This window comes from Dendrobates tinctorius, unplaced genomic scaffold (assembly GCF_039654945.1).
Source record: "Dendrobates tinctorius isolate UK_male_01 unplaced genomic scaffold, ASM3965494v1 ptg000167l, whole genome shotgun sequence".
In the NCBI taxonomy this organism is placed as follows: domain Eukaryota; kingdom Metazoa; phylum Chordata; class Amphibia; order Anura; family Dendrobatidae; genus Dendrobates; species Dendrobates tinctorius.
In genome coordinates this window covers 1,591,276-1,611,710 of record NW_027361834.1, presented here as the reverse complement: position 1 = coordinate 1,611,710, position 20,435 = coordinate 1,591,276, and the positions used below count along the sequence as shown (strand labels likewise).

Below are 20,435 nucleotides of genomic sequence, written 5' to 3'. Positions count from 1 at the left end.
TGTAGGTTTAATGATGATCACACTGGAGATCTGTACATTTCCCTGCCTGGAGAATTATGGCAAGGGTAAGTCCTAGTTGGGGGATTGATATAACAACTCGATATGACCTTTAGGCCTTGTTCACACGTTCAGTATTTGGTCAGTATTATACATCAGTATTTGTAAGCCAAAATCTGGAGTGGGTGAAAAATACAGAAGTGGTGACGTGTTTTTCTTATACCTTTCCTATGATTGTTCCACTTATGATTTTGGCTTACAAATACTGAGGTAAAATACTGAATGTGTGAACGTGGCCTTGAAAGGATTTGCACCCTTTCTTTTAATTTACATATGGATTTCGAGTGTATGCCATTCTGTGGTCCTCGCCAGTCTCCTATGCTTGTTTATACTTTTCTTCTGATGTTGTCGGTGCATGATCTCTACCTGCAACCAATGGACACATGGAGACATGTTGGTTGCACACTGCGGCCTCTGATTGGCTGCAATGGTCATGTACTGACAATGCCCCCAGAAGAGGGTAGGATAGGATATTGGCGAGGAACCAATCATATCTTCAGGACGGTGGAGTGGCGGAGAATCCATAGGTGTGTATATGCTTTTTTGTTTTTACTGCATGCATGTACTACATATAGATTAAAAAGGAAGTGATGAAAAACCTGTCTAAAGTACATTAAAAATACTCAATATTGAAATTGCAAGACCAAGAAGGAAAAGTCATGGAGTTATGGAAATCAATGGATGGATAGACATATTAATGATATGTAAATGATAAAAAAAAAATGGAAACAAAATTTTAAAAACATCTCAATGTATTTAGTATTGAGTATAGGAGGCATGCATAGAAATATACACTACTACATGCCTTGGTTGCTGTCAATGAGGTCAATGGGGCACCTGTAGTTGGTCATCTGGCTCATAACCCAATATTATGCAAACATCTTCTAATTATTGATGTAGATATTGTTTGATTAGCACCTTAGTCTTGGTATGTGACATTCAATTTCGCTTGCAATATAGAATTGATCAGTTGTAGAACTAGTGTCTCGACCATTTCTTAAGTGTCCCAGGAGCTGTTTCTCAACACAACATCAGCCACCATGTTTATGCTACTGTGAGGAGACATCATGGCCTACATGCACTACAATGGTTTGCAACTTATTCAGACCTGTGTCTCATCAAGTTCATCTTGGCTGCCATTAGTTGGCAATTGCGAAGGGAGCTGCCATCAGCAGATCTTGATGATTTACGTGTCCGAATGCATTCAGTGTGATGGAACATATCTCAGACAGGCAATAATAACCTGATTTATGGCATGCGATGGTGCGTAAGGGCATGGATTTCTGCACATGGTGCTCATACTTGATACTGAATAAATTAAAAGGTTTTGACATTTTTTTTCCATTTTTCTATCATTTCCATATCTTTAACATGTCTGTCCATCCTATGATTTACATCATTCCATGACTTTTCCTTCTTGATGGTGCAATTTCATTGTTGTAGAGGAGTTTATATTAGATGGCGCATATCAGTGCCTGTTAAAGAGTGAAACCCCTTAGTTACTGGTGAGGTACCTCTGAAGAGGCAGTTTTGACGATAATTACCATGAGGTCTATGTTTGGCCTCGCCAATTTCTGGTTTGGGCTTCTTTTATAATGTTTTAGTATTTACAGGAGACAAAGGAGAGGTAAGTTAAACACAATATTTAGTTTTTTATGTAAAAAAAAAAAAGTGTTGAAATACCGTTATGTATAATAATTTGAAATGTGCGATTTGATTCTAAATAAATTGGAAATTTGATTTGTGCAAATTTTGCTGGATTCATGTCAGCTGGAACAAGGTTAATAAACAGTAAATTATCATACTCACTGAGCACCTCACCTGTTCCTGCTACCACAGCTTCCCAGCAGCGCTCCTCTAGCTTCCTTAGGGCCTTGCTCTACTCAAGCGCCAGTCTCCTCTTCGCTGCCGGTGAAACAGTCCCATGGCGTGGTGCACATCATAATGTCAAATGTGCGTCAAAGCCTAGTCAAAATTGAAAGGGCGCTGATGGCACCAGAAGCAGCAGTGAAGAGTAAAGAGGAGACCAGCACCACAACGGAGGATCAGATACAGAAGCAAAGACAGGTGAATGGTAGGATTGTATGATAAATTATTGGTTTTTACCCCTTTGTGGCTCATTTGCTTATTATACTTTAGGATAGGAAGATCTCAGAGCTTAATTAACATTTTTTATGGTATTTGGGCATATTTGATTCAAATCAATTAAATCTGATGCAAATTGAATTTTCCAGCTAAATTTGAATGATCATTTGCATTTTGGTAGCTTAATTCAGCTCTAATAGAAATGCAATTTCTATTTGACATTATACACATTTATAGATGATGTATTGTTAATTCAATTTTAATAATGTCTTTTTGTAGCATATGCAAAATAATGCTAAGAATAGCATTCATCTATAGATTACCTGTCCTTACATTCAGATCCCACTATTACATATTAAAAACATACATGTGACATGCACAAGTGTGAACACGTCGATCAGACAATGCTCACACTACCCACTAACTGAAATACAACAAGAAAACACAGAATGACAGATTTGCAAAAATACTCTGCAATAAAAAATGGCAGTAATCAGCAAGTGCTGGATAACAAATACAGGGTATTTAGTCGATACGTTGTTTTGCGCAAAAAAATGTACACCAAGCTGCTCCACCACGTCAAGGTAACCCCTATCAAAGCAGAAACTTCGATAGGGGATAGTAATGAGATATTGTTGTAATTGTTTGCTTGGTGAATTTGCGCGTATTAAAAATATAAAGGTCTGGAGTCATTCTTGCCTTCAATGTTCTACTTTACAGAAAGTCCACCATATGAGACATGGTGGTACCGAAAGACAGAACCCTTAGCCATGTTTAGTCTTGAACTTTAGTTCATGTTAATAGACAGATAAAGCCTGAGTGAAGTGATTATTGCCAAAATAAAGCTCTTAGAACAACTTTGTAATGATATCAACCTTAACCAACCCATGAATAACCAGCTGTATGATATCAGTGTCACCAAGGAAATTATATACGTATGACATTTGCAAAAGACACTATCCCTCAGTGTGATATATTACTGCAATCACATGTAAGAATCACGGGTAAGCAGAAGGATCCAGACACTGCAGAGACTCTGGGCTTAGGACGTTCTCTGAACGCTGTACATCCACCCTCAAATCTTGTTCATACAGTAGAAAATCCCCATTCACTTTGTTAATTGATTTAAGTTAGTTTGATCCAACAAACAACTATCTATAAGGTCTGGCGGTTCCTCATCTCACACCAGTGATACAAGTGAATCATAAGCAAATGGTGATCATTTTAGTATTAGCGAAAAGTGGTACTATAGATATCTTGCAGCTCAATATCCATCTTGTTTTATTGAAGATAAAAGTGCATTTTAATGATACTTCCACAAAAAATAAAGTTTCCTATATTGTAACAAATCAGAGAGCAGAGAGCGGCCATTACATGTCACACTGGTAAACTCTCCTTTCATTTAAAATGAGCTCTGTTTGCAAATTCTCAGTGAAATCTACTGTATGTCTGACCCATAGATCTTAACAGATCATTTACTTATAAGAAAAACATGGATTTTTCTAGAATAAGTCATCACAGATATCAAGGTATCATTATATTCATCTTCCTATGACCTACATGCACATTTAGGCGGCTTAGGAGGGTTTATCCTACCGACAGATTCCTTTTAAAGCAATAAGCAATTTGTTGGACTTGTATTTTACTTACAGAGATATGGACATTTTTTTGTTAGATGCCCATATTTGAAAAAATGACTATAAGAAGTTCAGCCATATTGGTTTAAATTAACTTCTCAGAAACTAACGGTAATATGGCTGCACTTCTGGTTGTCACTTTAGCCATTTTTTGTCAATTGAAAGTTAGTGTGTTAGATATTGAACAATCTGGTGATAATGTGAGTAGTGATAATAATGTGTTTCTTCTTCTTAGAATGTAAACGTGCGTACTGCGGGGACGGCTATCGGCAGGAAGGGGTGGAAGAATGTGATGGTAAAGACTTTGGCTACCAAGCATGCAGAACATATCTCCCAGGGTATGTAGGACCAAACTTCCACATTTTTACTAAGAATAATGCTCATGACAGCATTTCTCAGACAAACTGCGCAACCAAAAAGATTTAGGCAGCTTGCTGTCACATGTCTGTTTCAGAGCTTTGATTCTGCTATAAAAAAAAAAACTGCCAAATCAGAGGCAAGTTGCAGTCCTGTGTGCTTTGCATTGATGACTATGGCAAAAGAATTCTGTTGAGACAAACCTCTTAGAGTCCCTACTTATGATCTCTATGTTACGCTAATCTGGATTGGTGCTTTAGAAGTCGTACTGATTATACCCATCATCAGATGCTTAAATATAATTCTAAAGGTGCTCTTGACATGAAATTCTCACGAGATGTCAGTGACAACCTATCCAATCCACCAAGGCAAAGAAATAAAACCATAGCAGTCCATAAATTAAGTTATGTGTAATAGTGAGAAATGACACAGGGAACAAGCAGTAAACAGGTATATTGAAATTTAATTAATATTTTGTACGAAAGCCTTTGTTGGTGATGATAGATTCCACACACTTTCTTTATAGACAAATTAGTCGCATGCATTACTCAGGTGTAATTTTGGCCCATTCTTCCACACAAAGATTCTTCAAATCCTGAATGTCCCTTGGACTCCGTCTATGAATTCTGAGCATTTTTTCCTTCCATATATTTTCTTTTGGATTCAGGTCAGGTGATTGGCTGCGCCATTCTAGTAGCTTTATTTTCTTTTTCTGAAACTACAGTAATTGAGAGTTTCCTTGGTTGTGTCTTTGAGATCATTGTCTTGCTGAAATGTCCACCCTTGTTTCATCTTCATCATCCTGGTCAATGGCAGTAGATTTTTATCAAGAATGTTTCTGTACATTTGTCCATTCATCCTTTGTTCAATGATATGAAGTTTGCCAGTGCCATATGCAGAAAAACAGCCCCACACCACGATGTTTCCACCTCCAAAAGTCACTGTTTGTATGATGTTTTTGGGTTGATATGCAGTGCCTTTTGGTTTCCAAACATGGCGCGTATTATAGCATCCAAAGAGTTAAATTTTGGTCTCATCTGACCAGACTATATTCTCCCAGTATTTCACAGGCTTGTCTAAAGGTTGTTGAGGAAACTTTAAACACTCTTGAAAATGCTTTTTGTTCACCAATGGAGTCGTGGTGAGCGTGCAAACAGGCCATGGAGGTTGAGTGCATTACTTATAGTTTCCTTTGAAACAATTGTACCTGCTGATTCCAGGTCTTGCTGTAGCTCTTTAGCTCTTGGACAACTCTTCTGATAATTCTTTTAACACCTCTGTCTGAAATATTGCAGGGAGCACCTGGTCATCACTGGTTTATGGTAAACTGATGTTCTGTCCACTTCCGGATTATGTCCCCAACAGTGCTCGCTGGAATTTTCAGTAGTTTACAGATTCTTCTGTCATCAATTCCATCAGTATGTTTTGCAACAATAAGATTGCAAGGGACTTCAGATACAGTAGTTCACTGATTTTACTCATCATCAGATGATTCTTGTGTGGCATCTTGGTAATGAGCCACCGTTTTATAGGCCATCAGTTGAACCAGCCGTTATTATTTTTCACTAAGTGGCAGGATTGCTTTCTAATTACTGATAGATTTCAGATGTTGTCATGACTTTGCACAGCTGTTTGCACCTCTTTTTCTTCACGTGAGCAATATTTTTGCCCTGTATCATTTCTCATTCTTAAATATAACTTAATTCATCGACATCTATGGTTTGATTTATTTGCCTGTGAGGATTGGATTGCTTTTTAATGACATCTGGAGAGAATTTCATGTCAATAGCACCTTCAGAAACATATTTACTTAGAAAATTGGTGACGTGTTCAATACATATTTCACCCCCTGTATAAGTATTAGTGAAAAACAAAATTGCCAAGGGAATTCAAGTTAGCACTAGGTTCTTGCTGCTTTACCAGCATGACCTGCTGTAGCAGTGAAGAAACCAGTTGGGTTGAAGGTCAGAGAGGTCTCCTTGTAGCTTTCACCTAAGGCATGAAAATGGAAATGTTAGAATCAGAGAAATAAAACTAAGGGCCCCGTCACACATAACGACGCACCAGCGATCCCGACAACGATATGACCTTGTCAGGATCGCTGGTGTGTCACTACATGATCACTGGTGAGCTGCCAAACAGGCAGCTTCACCAGCAATCAGGACAGCGACACGCGAGTAACAAGCAACGCACGTCGCTTAGTTACCCACTGTGTACCTTAGTTACCAGCACGCTGGTGCAGGGACCTGGTAACCAAGGTACACATCGGGTTTCTAAGTGCCGCGCAGCACTTAGAAACCCGATGTGTACCTTGTTTACCAGCTCCCTGCACCAGCGTGCTGGTAACTCAGGTGCACATCGGGTTTCTACGCGAACTGGCACTGGTCTCCCGCCTGCCACACGCAGCGATGTGTGCTGGCCAGCGGGAGACCAGCGATCAAAAAATGTCCTGGCCATTCCAGGACGATCAGCGATACCCGGCAGGGGGGCCGGTCGCTGGTAAGTGTCACACACAGCAATCTCTCTGGTGAGATGGCTGTTGCGTCACAAAACTTGTGACTCAGCAGCGATCTCGCTAGCGAGATCGCTGTGTGTGACCGGAGCTTAAGTTATTGGCTAAAATTGGGCACCTAAAGGGGCCAGCTCAGAAACAACATTTAGGCCAAGCTCACATGTTGCGGAAATCGCAGCAATTTACAGGACAAAACCAGTAAATGGGTATTTCAAAATCCCATTCACACATAAAGGAAAAAAAAATGAATACGTAAATGTAAGCATGGTGCAGATTTAAAATTGCCGATTCTTATGTGGATGTTCATTGCGAATTTCACCCTATTCCATGGTTAGTAATGGAGTAGGGTGAAATCCACGGCAACGTACCACATGTTGACTTGGTCTGTGGATTAGTGATCAAATCTACAATGGAAATTTTCTGCAACGTGTAAGTATGGCCTTACCTATGTATAGGATAGGTGATAAATGTATAAGTGGTGGGGGTCTGAATGCTGAGACCCCTACTGATGCCTTGTGTGAATGTTGCAATAGCCAGCGTGTAAATGAACAGTGGTCGGACATGCTCACTATTTCGATAGCTGATAAATGCTGTTTATGAAGCAATGGCAATGTTTCCAGGCAGTATTAGAGACCCACAGTTCAGAAGGAAGTATAGTCAGTGTACTGGACCACAGCTGAGGCAGGACAACTATAGTATATCCAGTACGTAGCCATACCTGATATTGTTTTTTTTTCTCCCTTTTCAATAGATCGTATGGACAACTACGATGCACAACTTATTGCTACATTGACTCTACACAATGTCGATATTTCACATGAGAAAGAAATGGAAAGATGGAATGATTCGCGGTGTCACCCATGCATCAGGTGCTATCGTCCAAGAAATTCAACAAGACTGAGCAAAATGCTAAACTTAAAGTCTGAGTGAAGGAATGATCTACTGCTGATGGCTTCTACAGTATCGTTACAATTATGTTTGACTGGAAGAAATTGGACCACTGCATCTTGTCTTAATAGACCATGCTAAACAATACTCGCCAGCGAAGCTTGTTCACAGGGAAATCACTTACAGGACAAACTGCTGGGACAGCAAATTTCACTCTTTGGGAATATTTTGTTAATAAGACAACATTACCTCGACTTGGCACTGTTCTATGTGGAAAATGTGGAAATCAAACTTTTTTATTTTGTTTTTTTTTTTTCTGCCAACTATAATTGTGAAAACCAAACCTACTCTGATTTGTCTTGTTTTCAAAGAACACTAACCTCTTAATAAGAATAATAATAATGTGAAAATGGACCGTACTGTATGGACTTTGTCGATTAGATTTGCAGAAAAAGAAAAGATGGGGCTCCTTGTTATTTGTGCACATTGGAATCGAGAAGACGAGGAATGAGATTACTGGGAAGGAAAGCTGCATGGAGCCGAGAATCAGGGCCTTGCCGTTTCATGTGGTCAAGTTGGACAAAAACGTTGTAGACCAAAGACAGAGTTTTGAGATGCAAAACCGTGCTGATGTTAGCAGTTTCTTAACCCATAGTATAGAACTAGAGGAAATCATTACATATATAGGGCGAAGTAGCAGAGAAATAAGAAATGTTAAATGTTAGGTAATGAAATAATTTCAATTATTTAGGTGAATGAAATATTTTATAACTAGTTGTATGTATATAAGTAATAGTACCCAGCAAATAATTCTATCTGTCCTCATTGTGTAAAATTATTGCAGAGATTTGACAATATGAATTAGTAAATTTATATCAGTAAAGGGGTTGTCAAGGGTTTAATTTAGAAAAATAGGGTCTACTTTCTTTTGAAAAACAGCAGCACTCTTCTCAATGGGTTGCATCTGGTGTTGCAGCAAAAGACAGTGACAATGACCTGTTCCATTTCTGGAAAGATATTACACCCTATTTTTTTAATCCCTGGTAACTGCTTTACATTTCTACTATTTTTAATCACCCTCCATTTTTATATGCTTTACTGTTCCAGCCTTTCACTTTTTTTTTTACACATCAGTTTTGCCAATGTACTAGTCCCATGTTCTGTAGTGTTGTCATAGCTTTGTGTAGTGTCGGATGTTCAGTCTTGGTTCCATGTCTGTTTGGCAGGTTCCAGATATCCCTGTATTGTGCATACGCTAGGTAATTGCTATTTGTGTACATGCTGCCTGTTCAGTGAATATTTATTTATCCAGTATTACAAGGTTTTGACTTGACTGAAGAGCTCTGGACTGTTATATGTAGACTTTCAAACTAATTTTAAAATCCCTTCCTGATCTCACCACAAATGAACCAGTTTAAAGACACTTAAGTTGTAAAATTTGTAATAGGTGAAGAACTGATGTGCATGTGTTTACTGATTTGGTGACAGCATCTAAACAAAAAATCAAAAAGGAATGACATGCTAAGGAAATGCATTAATATATGTAGTGTTTGTATGCATTATGTCTTTGTAACAACTGGAATCTTCTTTACTTGCATGCCCTTGACCTTGGAACTCCCCAATAAAATAAAACATTCTGCTGTATCGGTCTCATTTGTTTGTAATACTTACCATGTAATACATCCACCATCATAAACACCTGAGCCAGACAAATGACCTGACCCCTTCAATTTCCTATTCGGTATGTTCACTTATTACCCCATTGTATACATTTAAAGGCTGTACTTTTTCTCAACTACAACAGCCCACTGATTTTGAAATTAAGAAGAACATTATATTTGTGAATGTTGGAACATAATTTATCTTCTTTCTTTTTATTTGCATACAACTATTTTGTTTTCTTTTTTTTATCATATATGTTATTATTTTACATACCAACATGATTTTAATGCATTCATGTGTCCCTTTTTCAAATATGTGACTGATTTTCTTCAATTTAGGCATCACCCACATGAATTGAAGAGTATTTAGGTGAGTATTTAGTTTACCACCTAGGGTAGTTGTATCTCAGACCAACTTTAAGGAAGCCATAAAAAATCTTTGGTACACTAAGGGCAGAATGTTTAAACAAAATGGTTTATTTCTCAATTGCAGAAATTTCCAGTGTTTTGCCCCTTTAAGACCTTTTTCAAATACTATCTGCATAGTGATAACACAGAACAGACAAAGAATTATTTCTAGGAAATGAACATCAAAACTTTCAAAAATCATCTTTCTATGTATTATTCTGACCTACCCTCTTTTATCCATTTGTGATATGCTCAAATAATTCACTATAATTCCCTAATATTAATCCAACTTTAGGATCTCCTGGGTTGATATCTTTGCTCCTGTTGCAAACTAATTGTATATACCTGTTTTCAAAAGTTTTGATGTCCATTTCATTCATATGTTGTAGAAAACTACTGTTTGGACACACGACAGGGCTCGGAAGGGAAGGAGCTCCAGTTGAATTCTGGAGTGCAAAGTTAAATTTTGGCTGGAATAGATTGTGGATGACACATCAGCTTTGAAGAGCCCCTGATATACCAAAACAACAGAAACCCCCCCACAAGTGATCCCATTTTGGAAACTACATCTCTAGAGGAATTCATCTAGGTGTGTAAGAATTTTTAACCCTTAGGCGATTCACAGAAATGTATAACATTTGGCTAAGTACCGTAAATGGAAAATTACAATTGTTTCCCCTAAAATGTTGCTTTGATCCCAAGTTTTAAATTTTCATAAGGGATAATAGGAGAAAAAGAACTGTACAATTTGTTACACAATTTGTCCTGAGTGCACAAATACCACATATATGGTTGAAATCTACTTTTGAAGGAAAGCTCAGAAGTGAAGGAGTGCCATATTGGAGTTCAGATTTGAGGGTGCCATGTCACATTGGCAGAACCCCTGAAGTGCTAGTTGGGATGCCCTCACACCCAGGGCTGTGGGGTACTCGGTGCCGGGCCGGTCTCTCAGAGGGGATTGTCACAGCAGCGGTGACCCGGTCAGTGGCCCTGGGTGCCCAAGTAAAAGGGAGATCGTATGATGCTTTGTAATGGAAATGAATAGTTTGTGACGCCACCTGTGGTGTTCGGCAAGGGAGGTATTAAGCCGATGCTGCAGACAGACCCTCTGGGACTGATGGTGTGGTGCAGCAATGATGCTGTAGCCCTCCACAGGCAGGGCTGGAGTCCCAGGGCAGAGTGAGCGAGGAGACACGTAGTTGTGTGGTATCAGGCGTAAGGGATATAGCAGTGCTGGACAGGTTGGCGCAGGAATAAGTGGAGGACACCAGGGCATGTAGTTCCAAAGCTTTACTCACAGTCTGTTGTACAAACAGGTGCCTGCTTCCGTGCCGTGTCCTCCGGGTCAGGGACTCAGTCAACCCCCAGGCCGGATGGAATACTCCTTTCAAACATTCCGCCAACTTGTGCCTTTCTGAACGTCTCCTCTTATAGCTCCTTTAGATGAAGTACTCCTAATACTGAGTTTCACTGGAGTTCCTCTTGTCTGATGTTCCTATGAACTCTACTTGTACGGCAGACAGCTGTAGCCTGCTTCGGGGACTCCTTGCTACTAAGTCCCGGCTCACTATCCAGTTGCTGTTGTGCCCCCAAGTCTTGTGTGGGAATAAAGTGGTCACTACTTCTATTCCTCCGGTGTCTGCTGCAGTACCATTAGTATCCATACAACCTCGGGGACCGGGCCCCGGCCTTGCGCTTAGAACTTCTAGGAAGGGTTCTCTTCTCACCCATGTCCTCTGTTCTCTTTTACTCCTCACGTTCCGTACTAATCCTTTCTTTCTATGGAGAGTCAGGCTTTCAGTCTATGTTGCTCTCTCTCTCTCTCCATTTCCCTTGCCAGCAGACCCAGGTCACTGGGATCTGCTGCAGCACTTCCATCCATCTATCACTCTCTCCAGGGATCTTCTTCTCTCTCGCTCTCCAACCAACTACCAACTGACTGTCTTAAACTCTTCCCACTCCTTGAAATGTAATCTAACTCCACCCACCTCCCAGCACGTTTCGTGTTCCAAGCAGGGAGCCACCAATGGGTTCTTTGCTATACTCCAAGCAGGGGGCTGCCGAAGGTGCTTTGCTACACTACTTTGTGGTGTGGGGTGCAGGTGTTGGAGCGTGGTCAGGAGTCTCCACCTTACTTGGATGGTGGGATACCACACCTCAGGAGGAAGTGCAGTACCTCTGTGGCGACTGAGCCTCAGGGGCGCTACACTAGAACAGCAGAACCCCTCTATAAACTACACCTCCCCAATTAATTAATCTAGGTGTGCGGTGAGCCTATTGACAACACATGTGCTTCACAGAATTTTATACCATTGGGCAGTGAAGATAGAATAACTACATCTTACCACTGAAATGTTGTTTTAGCCCCTAGTTTTTAATTTTTATAAGGGCTAATACTGGAGAAAAAAAATGAACCCCACAGTTCGTTGTGCAATTTCTTCTGAGTGCGCAAATACCCAACATGTTATCTGGAAATACTTTTCAGGCACAGTGGAAAGCTCAGAAGAGAAGGAGCATCATATTGTAGTGCAGATTATGGTGTTATGGTTTACAGGTACTGTGACCCACTGGAAGATCCCCTAAAGTGCCAGAACATCAGACCACCCCATAATTGACCTCATTTTACAAACAACACCTCTCAGTGAATTCACCTAAGGGTGCAGTGATCATATTTCCACCATGTCACAAAACTTTATACCATTGGGCAGTGAAGAAAAATAATTACATTTTTTATCACAAATGATTTTTTTAGCCCAAGATTATTAATTTTTCTTCAGAAAGTGGGTAAAAAATTGCCAAACAATTACTGCTGAATGTGGCAATACCCCATATGTGGGTGTACAGTACTGCTTAGCCACACAACAAGATGCGGGAGAGAAGGAGCGGTATTTGACTCATGGAGAACAGATTTTCGTAGAATAGTTTGCGGACTCCATATACAAAGCCTCTTAGTGCTAGAAAAGCAGGAATCCCCTTTATGTGACCCCATTTTTGAAATCACACCCCTCTGGCAATTTGTGTCCCTCAGGTGTAGTGACGGTTTTGACTCCATGGGTCTTTTCGGGAAACAAGCAGCACTGGATGTTGCTGAGTGAAAAATGTAAATCTGCCATTGTAGTGCCCGTACATTTTAGTGCCCAGTACATTATACCAAGCTTGTTGTTTCTGGAGATGTACCCCGTAAATTAAGTGAGCTCTCAGCACTACAGAAAAGCCAAACATGAGAGTGCTAAATGTGGTTTAGGCACTCTGTGGAGCTCAGAAGGGAGAGGGACATTTAGATTTGGGAGCACAGAATTCGCTGGATTTCTTTTGTGGTTTGAGGAGCCATAATACTTTTCCAAAAGCCTTGTTGCTACCAGTAACGAAGCCCTCTATAATTCCATTGACAGATGATGGACCTAAGTGGGGGCTTGCTTTTTTTGTGGATTGAGTTGAAGCTTTTATTGGGAACATTTTGCATAATATTTTGGATCACATTAATCCTGTGCTCTACACAAAGCACTTACATTGAGGTTTCCAACTAAGGGCTTGTAAATAAAAATCACTCAGATGTTCCTGAAAACGAGGGCGTGTGTCATGCGAGTGTCATGTGAGTACAATGTTATCTTTCTCAAGTAGCAGATGTATGATGTCCATATGCAGTGCGTTTTTAACATTAGCTTTTACATACAGTAATTCTTTATCAACTGGAACTAATGTTCTAACTAATAAAACAATCTTGTATACAGATTGAAAGATATCAATGATTTATGTAATCAGTGGTTTGCGTGTGTAGTTTTCTGTACTTGTTTTTAGCTAATGAAATAAAAAAAAAATGGTGTGGGGTCACCCTTATTTTTAATAATCAGAGAAGGGAAAGCTGTGAGCTGGTCTTCATGGTATGGGAAGGGACCAATATCCATGCATCTTTCCAACCTGTTAATATCATCTCACAGCTGTCTGCTTAGACTTTATTGGTTATTCAAATGGGGGAACCACCCCAAAAAATGATGTGGAGTCCCCCCTATGTTTAATAACCAGCAACGGCTAAGCAGACAGCTGATAATAATAGACTGATAAGAGGCCATAGAAATTCCCATACTAATAACACCAGCCCACAGCCACCACAGAAATTGACAGTAATGGTTTTGGGGTTGATGTCATCTGTTTAATGTCCGCTGACATCAATCCCAGGGGTTAGTAATGGAAAGACACCCTGTCAGACACCCCATTACTACCCTTTAGTCAAAATAAATAAAAACAGAAAAGTACTTTAATTGTAAAATGCACTCCCCAACTATTACCCTATTTTATGCATTTATTGCAAAAAATTAAAGTAATCCAAAAGGGTCCGCCGTAATCCATAATAAGGAAGTTGTCATGTCGGACACTGTTCACACCAGGGTGTCCGGCAGACAGCGGTAATACCCTGTTGGGTATTCTGTTCCAGTCGGGATAGGGTTAACCAGGTTGTCATGCTGGCTGAGGGCTGGGCCACGCCCTTGGTCTTTAAATAGTTCGTCCTGACTATGGGCGTCGCCGACTATAGCTTTAGCCTAGTGCTAGCAATACCGGTCAGCAGTGGAGGTGTTGGAGCGTCCGATATCTGGTGCAGTATATCCCTCAGTGGTTCTTTCTCCAATCTGTTATATATATATTTGGTTGCCCTTGCACATTATTGTATTCCCTTGTGTATTAACTGTGTGGTGTTTCTTTTACCCCTGTCCATACGTATTTGTGGGGTCTGGTGTCTGGTCCCCTCACTGGGTGGAGGGTGGTGGGTTCAGCTTAGGGCTGGACAGGAGACAGGGACAGGGTGGAGGCTCAGGCAGGCACACCTTCAGTGTAAACCCTGGGTAGAGGGACAGACAGGGTTCCCCTAGTCTGAGGGACATCGCAGGGGTCCCGGGGTTTTTGCCTAAAGTAACCTAGGCATACCATGACATTATAGTCGGCCCAAATAATAAAGTGAGAGAAAAAAAAAAAAAAAGGTATAGATAGGGAATATAGGGGTTACTTACTATGGATCCTATACTTTCCCTAACCAAGCAGCTGGAGGCTCTATCCATACAGGTCACTGAACTCAGGGGGGTGGTCCAGCAACAAGGCCTGTCAGCTCCTGCAGTACCTGCTGAGGCTGCAGCCAGGGCAGCTGAACCCAAGTTTCCCCTTCCTGAACGATTTGCTGGTGATCGTGGTAAGTTCACGGTGTTTCGTGAATCATGCAAATTGTATTTCCGTATGCGTCCACATTCCTCAGGTAATGAGGCTCAACGCGTGGGCTTGGTGATTTCTTTGCTGAGTGGTGACCCACAGGCCTGGGCCTTTTCACTCCCTTCAGACTCACCGGCATTTGAATCTGTAGATTTTTTTTTCTCTGCTCTGGGTTTGATCTATGACGATCCAGATAGATTAAACTTAGCAGAGTCTAAGATACACTCACTGCTACAGGGTGATCGACCAGCTGAGGATTACTGCACGGAATTCCGGCGCTGGGCGGTGGACACGCAGTGGAATGACCCTGCGCTTAGAAGTCAATTTTTGCATGGGGTTTCTGGAAGGGTTAAACAGACTCTCCTAATGTACGAGACTCCCGCCTCTCTGGAGGCTGCGATGGCACTTGTAGTACGCATAGACCGACGTCTCCGTCAGGGGGCGCTGGTTTCGTTGCCTCCGGGAGGTGGGGGAGTGGTCGGTGAGGTTGCCGCTGGTGAATCCGTGGAACCCATGCAGATCGCTGGTATAGCACAGTCACCGAGTAACAAGCCTAAACGTCCTTGGCACAGAGGGCAGGGGCTCTGTTTTTTTTGTGGCAAAGGAGGACATTTTATTAATGCTTGCCCCCTGGTACCTAAGAAGGGCGCGCCGGCGGAAAACTGATAGGCTCAGAGGGTTTGGAGGAGTCTAGTCTGAGCCTTTGTGTATCCTCCGTCATGGTTTCCCAGTGTATGCTCCCTGCTAGGGTGGTACTTGGGGGGCAAATGCTCTCTATTACAGTATTTATTGATAGTGGCTCAGCTGCCAATCTCATTGATAAGAGGTTCGCGCATACAGCGGGATTTCCGGTGGAGAAATTGCCGAACCCCATCCGGGTGGTTACCATCAATGCTTCCCCGTTGTCTCAAGGGGAGATCACAGAGTGTGTGTTGGATATACAACTCCACATCGGAGTATTACACTCAGAGCGGGTAAGTTGTAAGGTGCTTAGTAACTTACCGGCTCAGATGGTTCTGGGCTTTCCATGGTTGTCAATGCATAATCCTGTTATTGATTGGAAGACCCAGGACATAATTCAGTGGAGCAGGGAGTGTCAGGAGAGGTGCCTGGCTACATGTATTTCCGCTTTGACCCCCAGTATCCCGGAGCCGTTGCTGGATTATGCGGATGTATTTTCTGAGAAGGGTTGTTCGGAACTACCACCGCATCGCCCCTATGACTGTGCTATTAGGTTGAAACCAGGGGCCAAGTTACCTAAAGCTAGAATATTTAATATCTCAGGTCCCGAGAGGCTAGCTCTCAAGGAATACATTGCGGATAGCCTGAGCAAGGGTCATATTAGACCTTCCTCTTCTCCTCTGGCTGCTGGCTTCTTCTTTGTTAAAAAGAAGGATGGCGGTTTACGCCCGTGTCTGGATTTCAGAGAACTCAACCAGATTACGGTCCGTGATCCTTACCCTATGCCACTTATACCCGATTTATTCAACCAAGTGGTTGGTGCCAGGTGGTTCTCCAAACTGGACCTCAGGGGGGCGTACAATCTTATAAGAGTCCGTCAGGGGGATGAGTGGAAGACAGCGTTCAATACCCCTGAGGGTCACTTTGAGAGTTTGGTAATGCCGTTTGGGTTGACTATGGCACCGGCGGTCTTTCAACACTTCATTAATGATGTCTTCTCTCAGTTGTTGGGGAGGTTCGTTATAATTTATCTTGACGACATCCTCATTTTCTCTCGCGACCATGATACACATATAGAGCATGTTAGACAGGTTCTGCAGTTGCTCAGAGAGAACAGGCTCTATGTCAAGCTTGAAAAATGTGTGTTTTTCGTACAGGAGCTACCGTTCTTGGGTTATATAATCTCCGCCTCAGGTTTTAAGATGGACACCGCAAAGGTGCAGGCGGTACTACATTGGGATCGGCCTGATAATCTTAAGGCGCTTCAGCGATTTCTTGGCTTCTCCAATTACTATAGGAAATTTATTAAGAACTTCTCTATGATTGCTAAACCACTGACTGACATGACTAAGAAGGGTACCGACTTTTCTGACTGGTCTGAGCCTGCGGTACAGGCGTTTGAATTCCTCAAGAATAGTTTTGCCTCAGCGCCCATTCTGGTGCAGCCCGATGTCTCCTTACCGTTTGTCGTGGAGGTGGATGCGTCGGAGGTTGGAGTGGGGGCTGTACTGTCTCAGGGCCCTTCTTGGGCCAAGTTGCATCCGTGTGCCTTCTTCTCCAAGAAGCTGTCGCCTGCGGAGCGTAATTATGATATTGGCAACAGGGAACTATTGGCCATCAAATTGGCATTTGAGGAGTGGCTACACTTCTTGGAGGGGGCTGTTCATCTGATTACTGTGATAACCGACCATAAGAATTTGCTTTATTTAGAATCTGCTAAGCGCCTGTCCTCCAGACAGGCTCGCTGGGCATTATTCTTCACCCGGTTCAACTTCATTGTTACCTATCGACCTGGGTCGAAGAATGTTAAGGCAGACGCTTTATCCAGGTGTTTTCCTGGTGGAGAGTTATGTGAAGAGCCGGTGCCTATTCTCCAAAAGGGTGTGGTGGTATCTGCCATCACGACAGAGATTGAGGCAGAGATTGCGGAGGCTCAGGAGGTGGTACCGCCGGGGTTGCCTGCTAATAAATCTTTTGTGCCGCTACATCTACGCTCTAGAGTGTTGGGCGAACATCACGACACGGTACTGGCAGGTCATCCAGGGGTTAAGAGCACTCTGGAACTGGTATCGCGTCGTTTTTGGTGGCCTAAAATCCGGCAGGATGTGGCCTCATATGTGGCTGCCTGTACCACGTGCGCACGGGCCAAGACTCCTCGTTCCCGTCCCACTGGTAGCTTGCAGCCTCTCGGGGTGCCCAGTAAGCCATGGACTGAGATTTCCATGGATTTTATTACTGACTTGCCCGCCTCGGCAGGGAACTCGGTCATTTTGGTAATTGTTGATAGGTTCTCCAAAATGTCACATTTCGTTGCTTTACCGTCTTTGCCCAATGCTAAGACTCTTGCTCAGATATTTATTCGCGAGGTGGTCAGACTTCATGGTGTCCCGTCTGACATTGTGTCTGATCGAGGTACGCAGTTTGTGGCAAAGTTTTGGAGAGCTTTTTGTTCTCGCCTTGGAATCAAATTATCTCATTCATCGGCTTTCCACCCTCAGTCGAATGGACAGACTGAGCGGATGAACCAAAACCTGGAGCAATACTTGCGCTGCTTTATTTCCGACAATCAGGAAGAGTGGTCAGCGTTTCTTCCTCTGGCAGAATTCGCAATAAACAACCATTGCCAGGAATCGTCTGGGGAATCTCCTTTTTTTTGTGTGTATGGTCAACATCCTCAATTTTGCACCTTGCGTCAGGGGTGCTCAGTTGGCGTCCCTGAGGAGGACCAGTTGGGAGCTCAATTGTCGTCTGTTTGGAGGAGAGTCAAGCAGCGCTTGTTGAAGGTGGGTTCCAGGTACAAACGGGTGGCTGACTGCAGACGTGTGCCAGGTCCGGACCTGTGTGTGGGTGATTGGGTGTGGTTATCTACTAGGAACATTAAGCTCAAGATACCGTCACTTAAGTTGGGTCCCAGGTTCATTGGCCCATTTAGAATCTCCGCAGTGATCAACCCCGTGGCATTTCGTTTGGAGTTGCCGGCTGTGTATAAGATTCATAATGTATTTCACAAAGCATTGCTAAAGAAGGTCGTGGGTTTGGTGGATGGTTCCCCCGGGCCACCGCCTCCCGTCTTGGTGGATGGCGCGTTGGAATTTGAGGTGTCCAAAGTGGTGGACTCTAGGGTTGTGCGTCGCACTCTACAGTACCTGGTCCACTGGCGTGGCTATGGTCCTGAGGAGAGGACATGGGTGCCGGCCTCTGACATTCATGCTGATTGACTGGTTACTATGTTCCATCGTCGCCATCCGGACAAGCCAGGTCCTCGACATGGTGAGGTTCCGGAGGTCCCTCGTAGAAGGCGGGGTACTGTCATGTCGGACACTGTTCACACCAGGGTGTCCGGCAGACAGCGGTAATACCCTGTTGGGTATTCTGTTCCAGTCGGGATAGGGTTAACCAGGTTGTCATGCTGGTTGAGGGCTGGGCCACGCCCTTGGTCTTTAAATAGTTCGTCCTGACTATGGGCGTCGCCGACTATAGCTTTAGCCTAGTGCTAGCAATACCGGTCAGCAGTGGTGGTGTTGGAGCGTCCGATATCTGGTGCAGTATATCCCTCAGTGGTTCTTTCTCCAATCTGTTATATATATATTTGGTTGCCCTTGCACATTATTGTATTCCCTTGTGTATTAACTGTGTGGTGTTTCTTTTACCCCTGTCCATACGTATTTGTGGGGTCTGGTGTCTGGTCCCCTCACTGGGTGGAGGGTGGTGGGTTCAGCTTAGGGCTGGACAGGAGACAGGGACAGGGTGGAGGCTCAGGCAGGCACACCTTCAGTGTAAACCCTGGGTAGAGGGACAGACAGGGTTCCCCTAGTCTGAGGGACATCGCAGGGGTCCCGGGGTTTTTGCCTAAAGTAACCTAGGCATACCATGACAGAAGTCCTACGACGATCCACGACTCTGCTACTGTGCTACATCCGGAGGCTGTCATGGGTGGTGACATGAGAAACTGCTCTGCTCACCACAACAACCAGAACACAATGAGAGTAGCGTGAGAACCCAACTGCAGTGATGAGTGAGTATAGTCGTTGCTCGGGTTTTCCCAAGCATGCTCGGGTGTCCTCCGCGTATTTTGATGTGCTCGGAGTTTTACTATGTGTCGACGTAGCTGTATGATTTGCGGGCTGCTGGATAGCCTGAATACATGTGGGGGTTGCCTGTTTATTAGGGAAAACCCGAGTAACAAGTATACTTGCTCATCACAAAGGACTTTTGCGGTTCCCAAGCCTGGATGCAAGCTATTGAAACTGTGCAGTCTCATAAGTTGCAGGGAGAGAGCAGGAAGCATTGTGTTGTTACAGTAAAGTTTTCCCGTTGGAACAGAACTGTGGCCTGTGGTGTTTTCCTGAATACTTATCCCCAGCGGCTGAAGTGAGCATGTGATAAAGGTAACTGACTGTACCGCAGGACCGGGACTTCACTTGTCTTTTTGTGAGCAAGGAGCCAGGGTGCTCACTGACTGTGTCTTAGTAAACTCGGCCATGACTACCACCCCATGCGCCCATGTTATATCCATCATACGGGTACTCCAGTCGCTGGGGTTGAGCTTACAGGAAAACACCACAGTCCTCAGTTCTGTTCCAACAAACAGGAAAACTTTACTAGAACAAAACAATGCTTCCCGCTCTGTCCCTGCAACCTAGTGACACGGCACGGTCTCCACAGCTCCCATCAGGCCAGGAGCCATAAAAGTCCTTCTGGGGTCGGTCCATAATACCAGGACCCGTCCACACTGCCCGACAGTCCATTTTGTGTCCCCCGGACTGGGGTACTTTCTGCTCCTGGCAGTGAAGAGCGCCCTGTCTCGAGCAAGCCTGCCGGGGTTCTGCTGCAGGAACAGGAAATTCCTGCCCTGTCAGCCTGTTGGACTTGTCCCTTTCTTTTAACTCTCGCTGCTCCTAACTATAGACATAACATTCACAGTACATTGCACATAAAACATTATACATGAAA

General features: G+C 43.1%; 1 protein-coding gene across 2 annotated transcripts in view; it reads left to right on the top strand.

The window, feature by feature from the left end:
• Window positions 1-9,180, top strand: part of COLQ (collagen like tail subunit of asymmetric acetylcholinesterase) — a 155,749-nt gene extending 146,569 nt beyond the window's left edge. For both annotated transcript variants that reach the window (XM_073550719.1, XM_073550718.1), the window contains exons 15-16: window positions 4,015-4,117; window positions 7,400-9,180. In XM_073550719.1, coding sequence (XP_073406820.1) covers window positions 4,015-4,117; window positions 7,400-7,469 — 173 coding nt within the window. In that variant the 3' untranslated portion in view covers window positions 7,470-9,180. The remainder of the gene's footprint in view (window positions 1-4,014; window positions 4,118-7,399) is intronic.
• The last annotated feature ends 11,255 nt before the right edge of the window (window positions 9,181-20,435 follow it).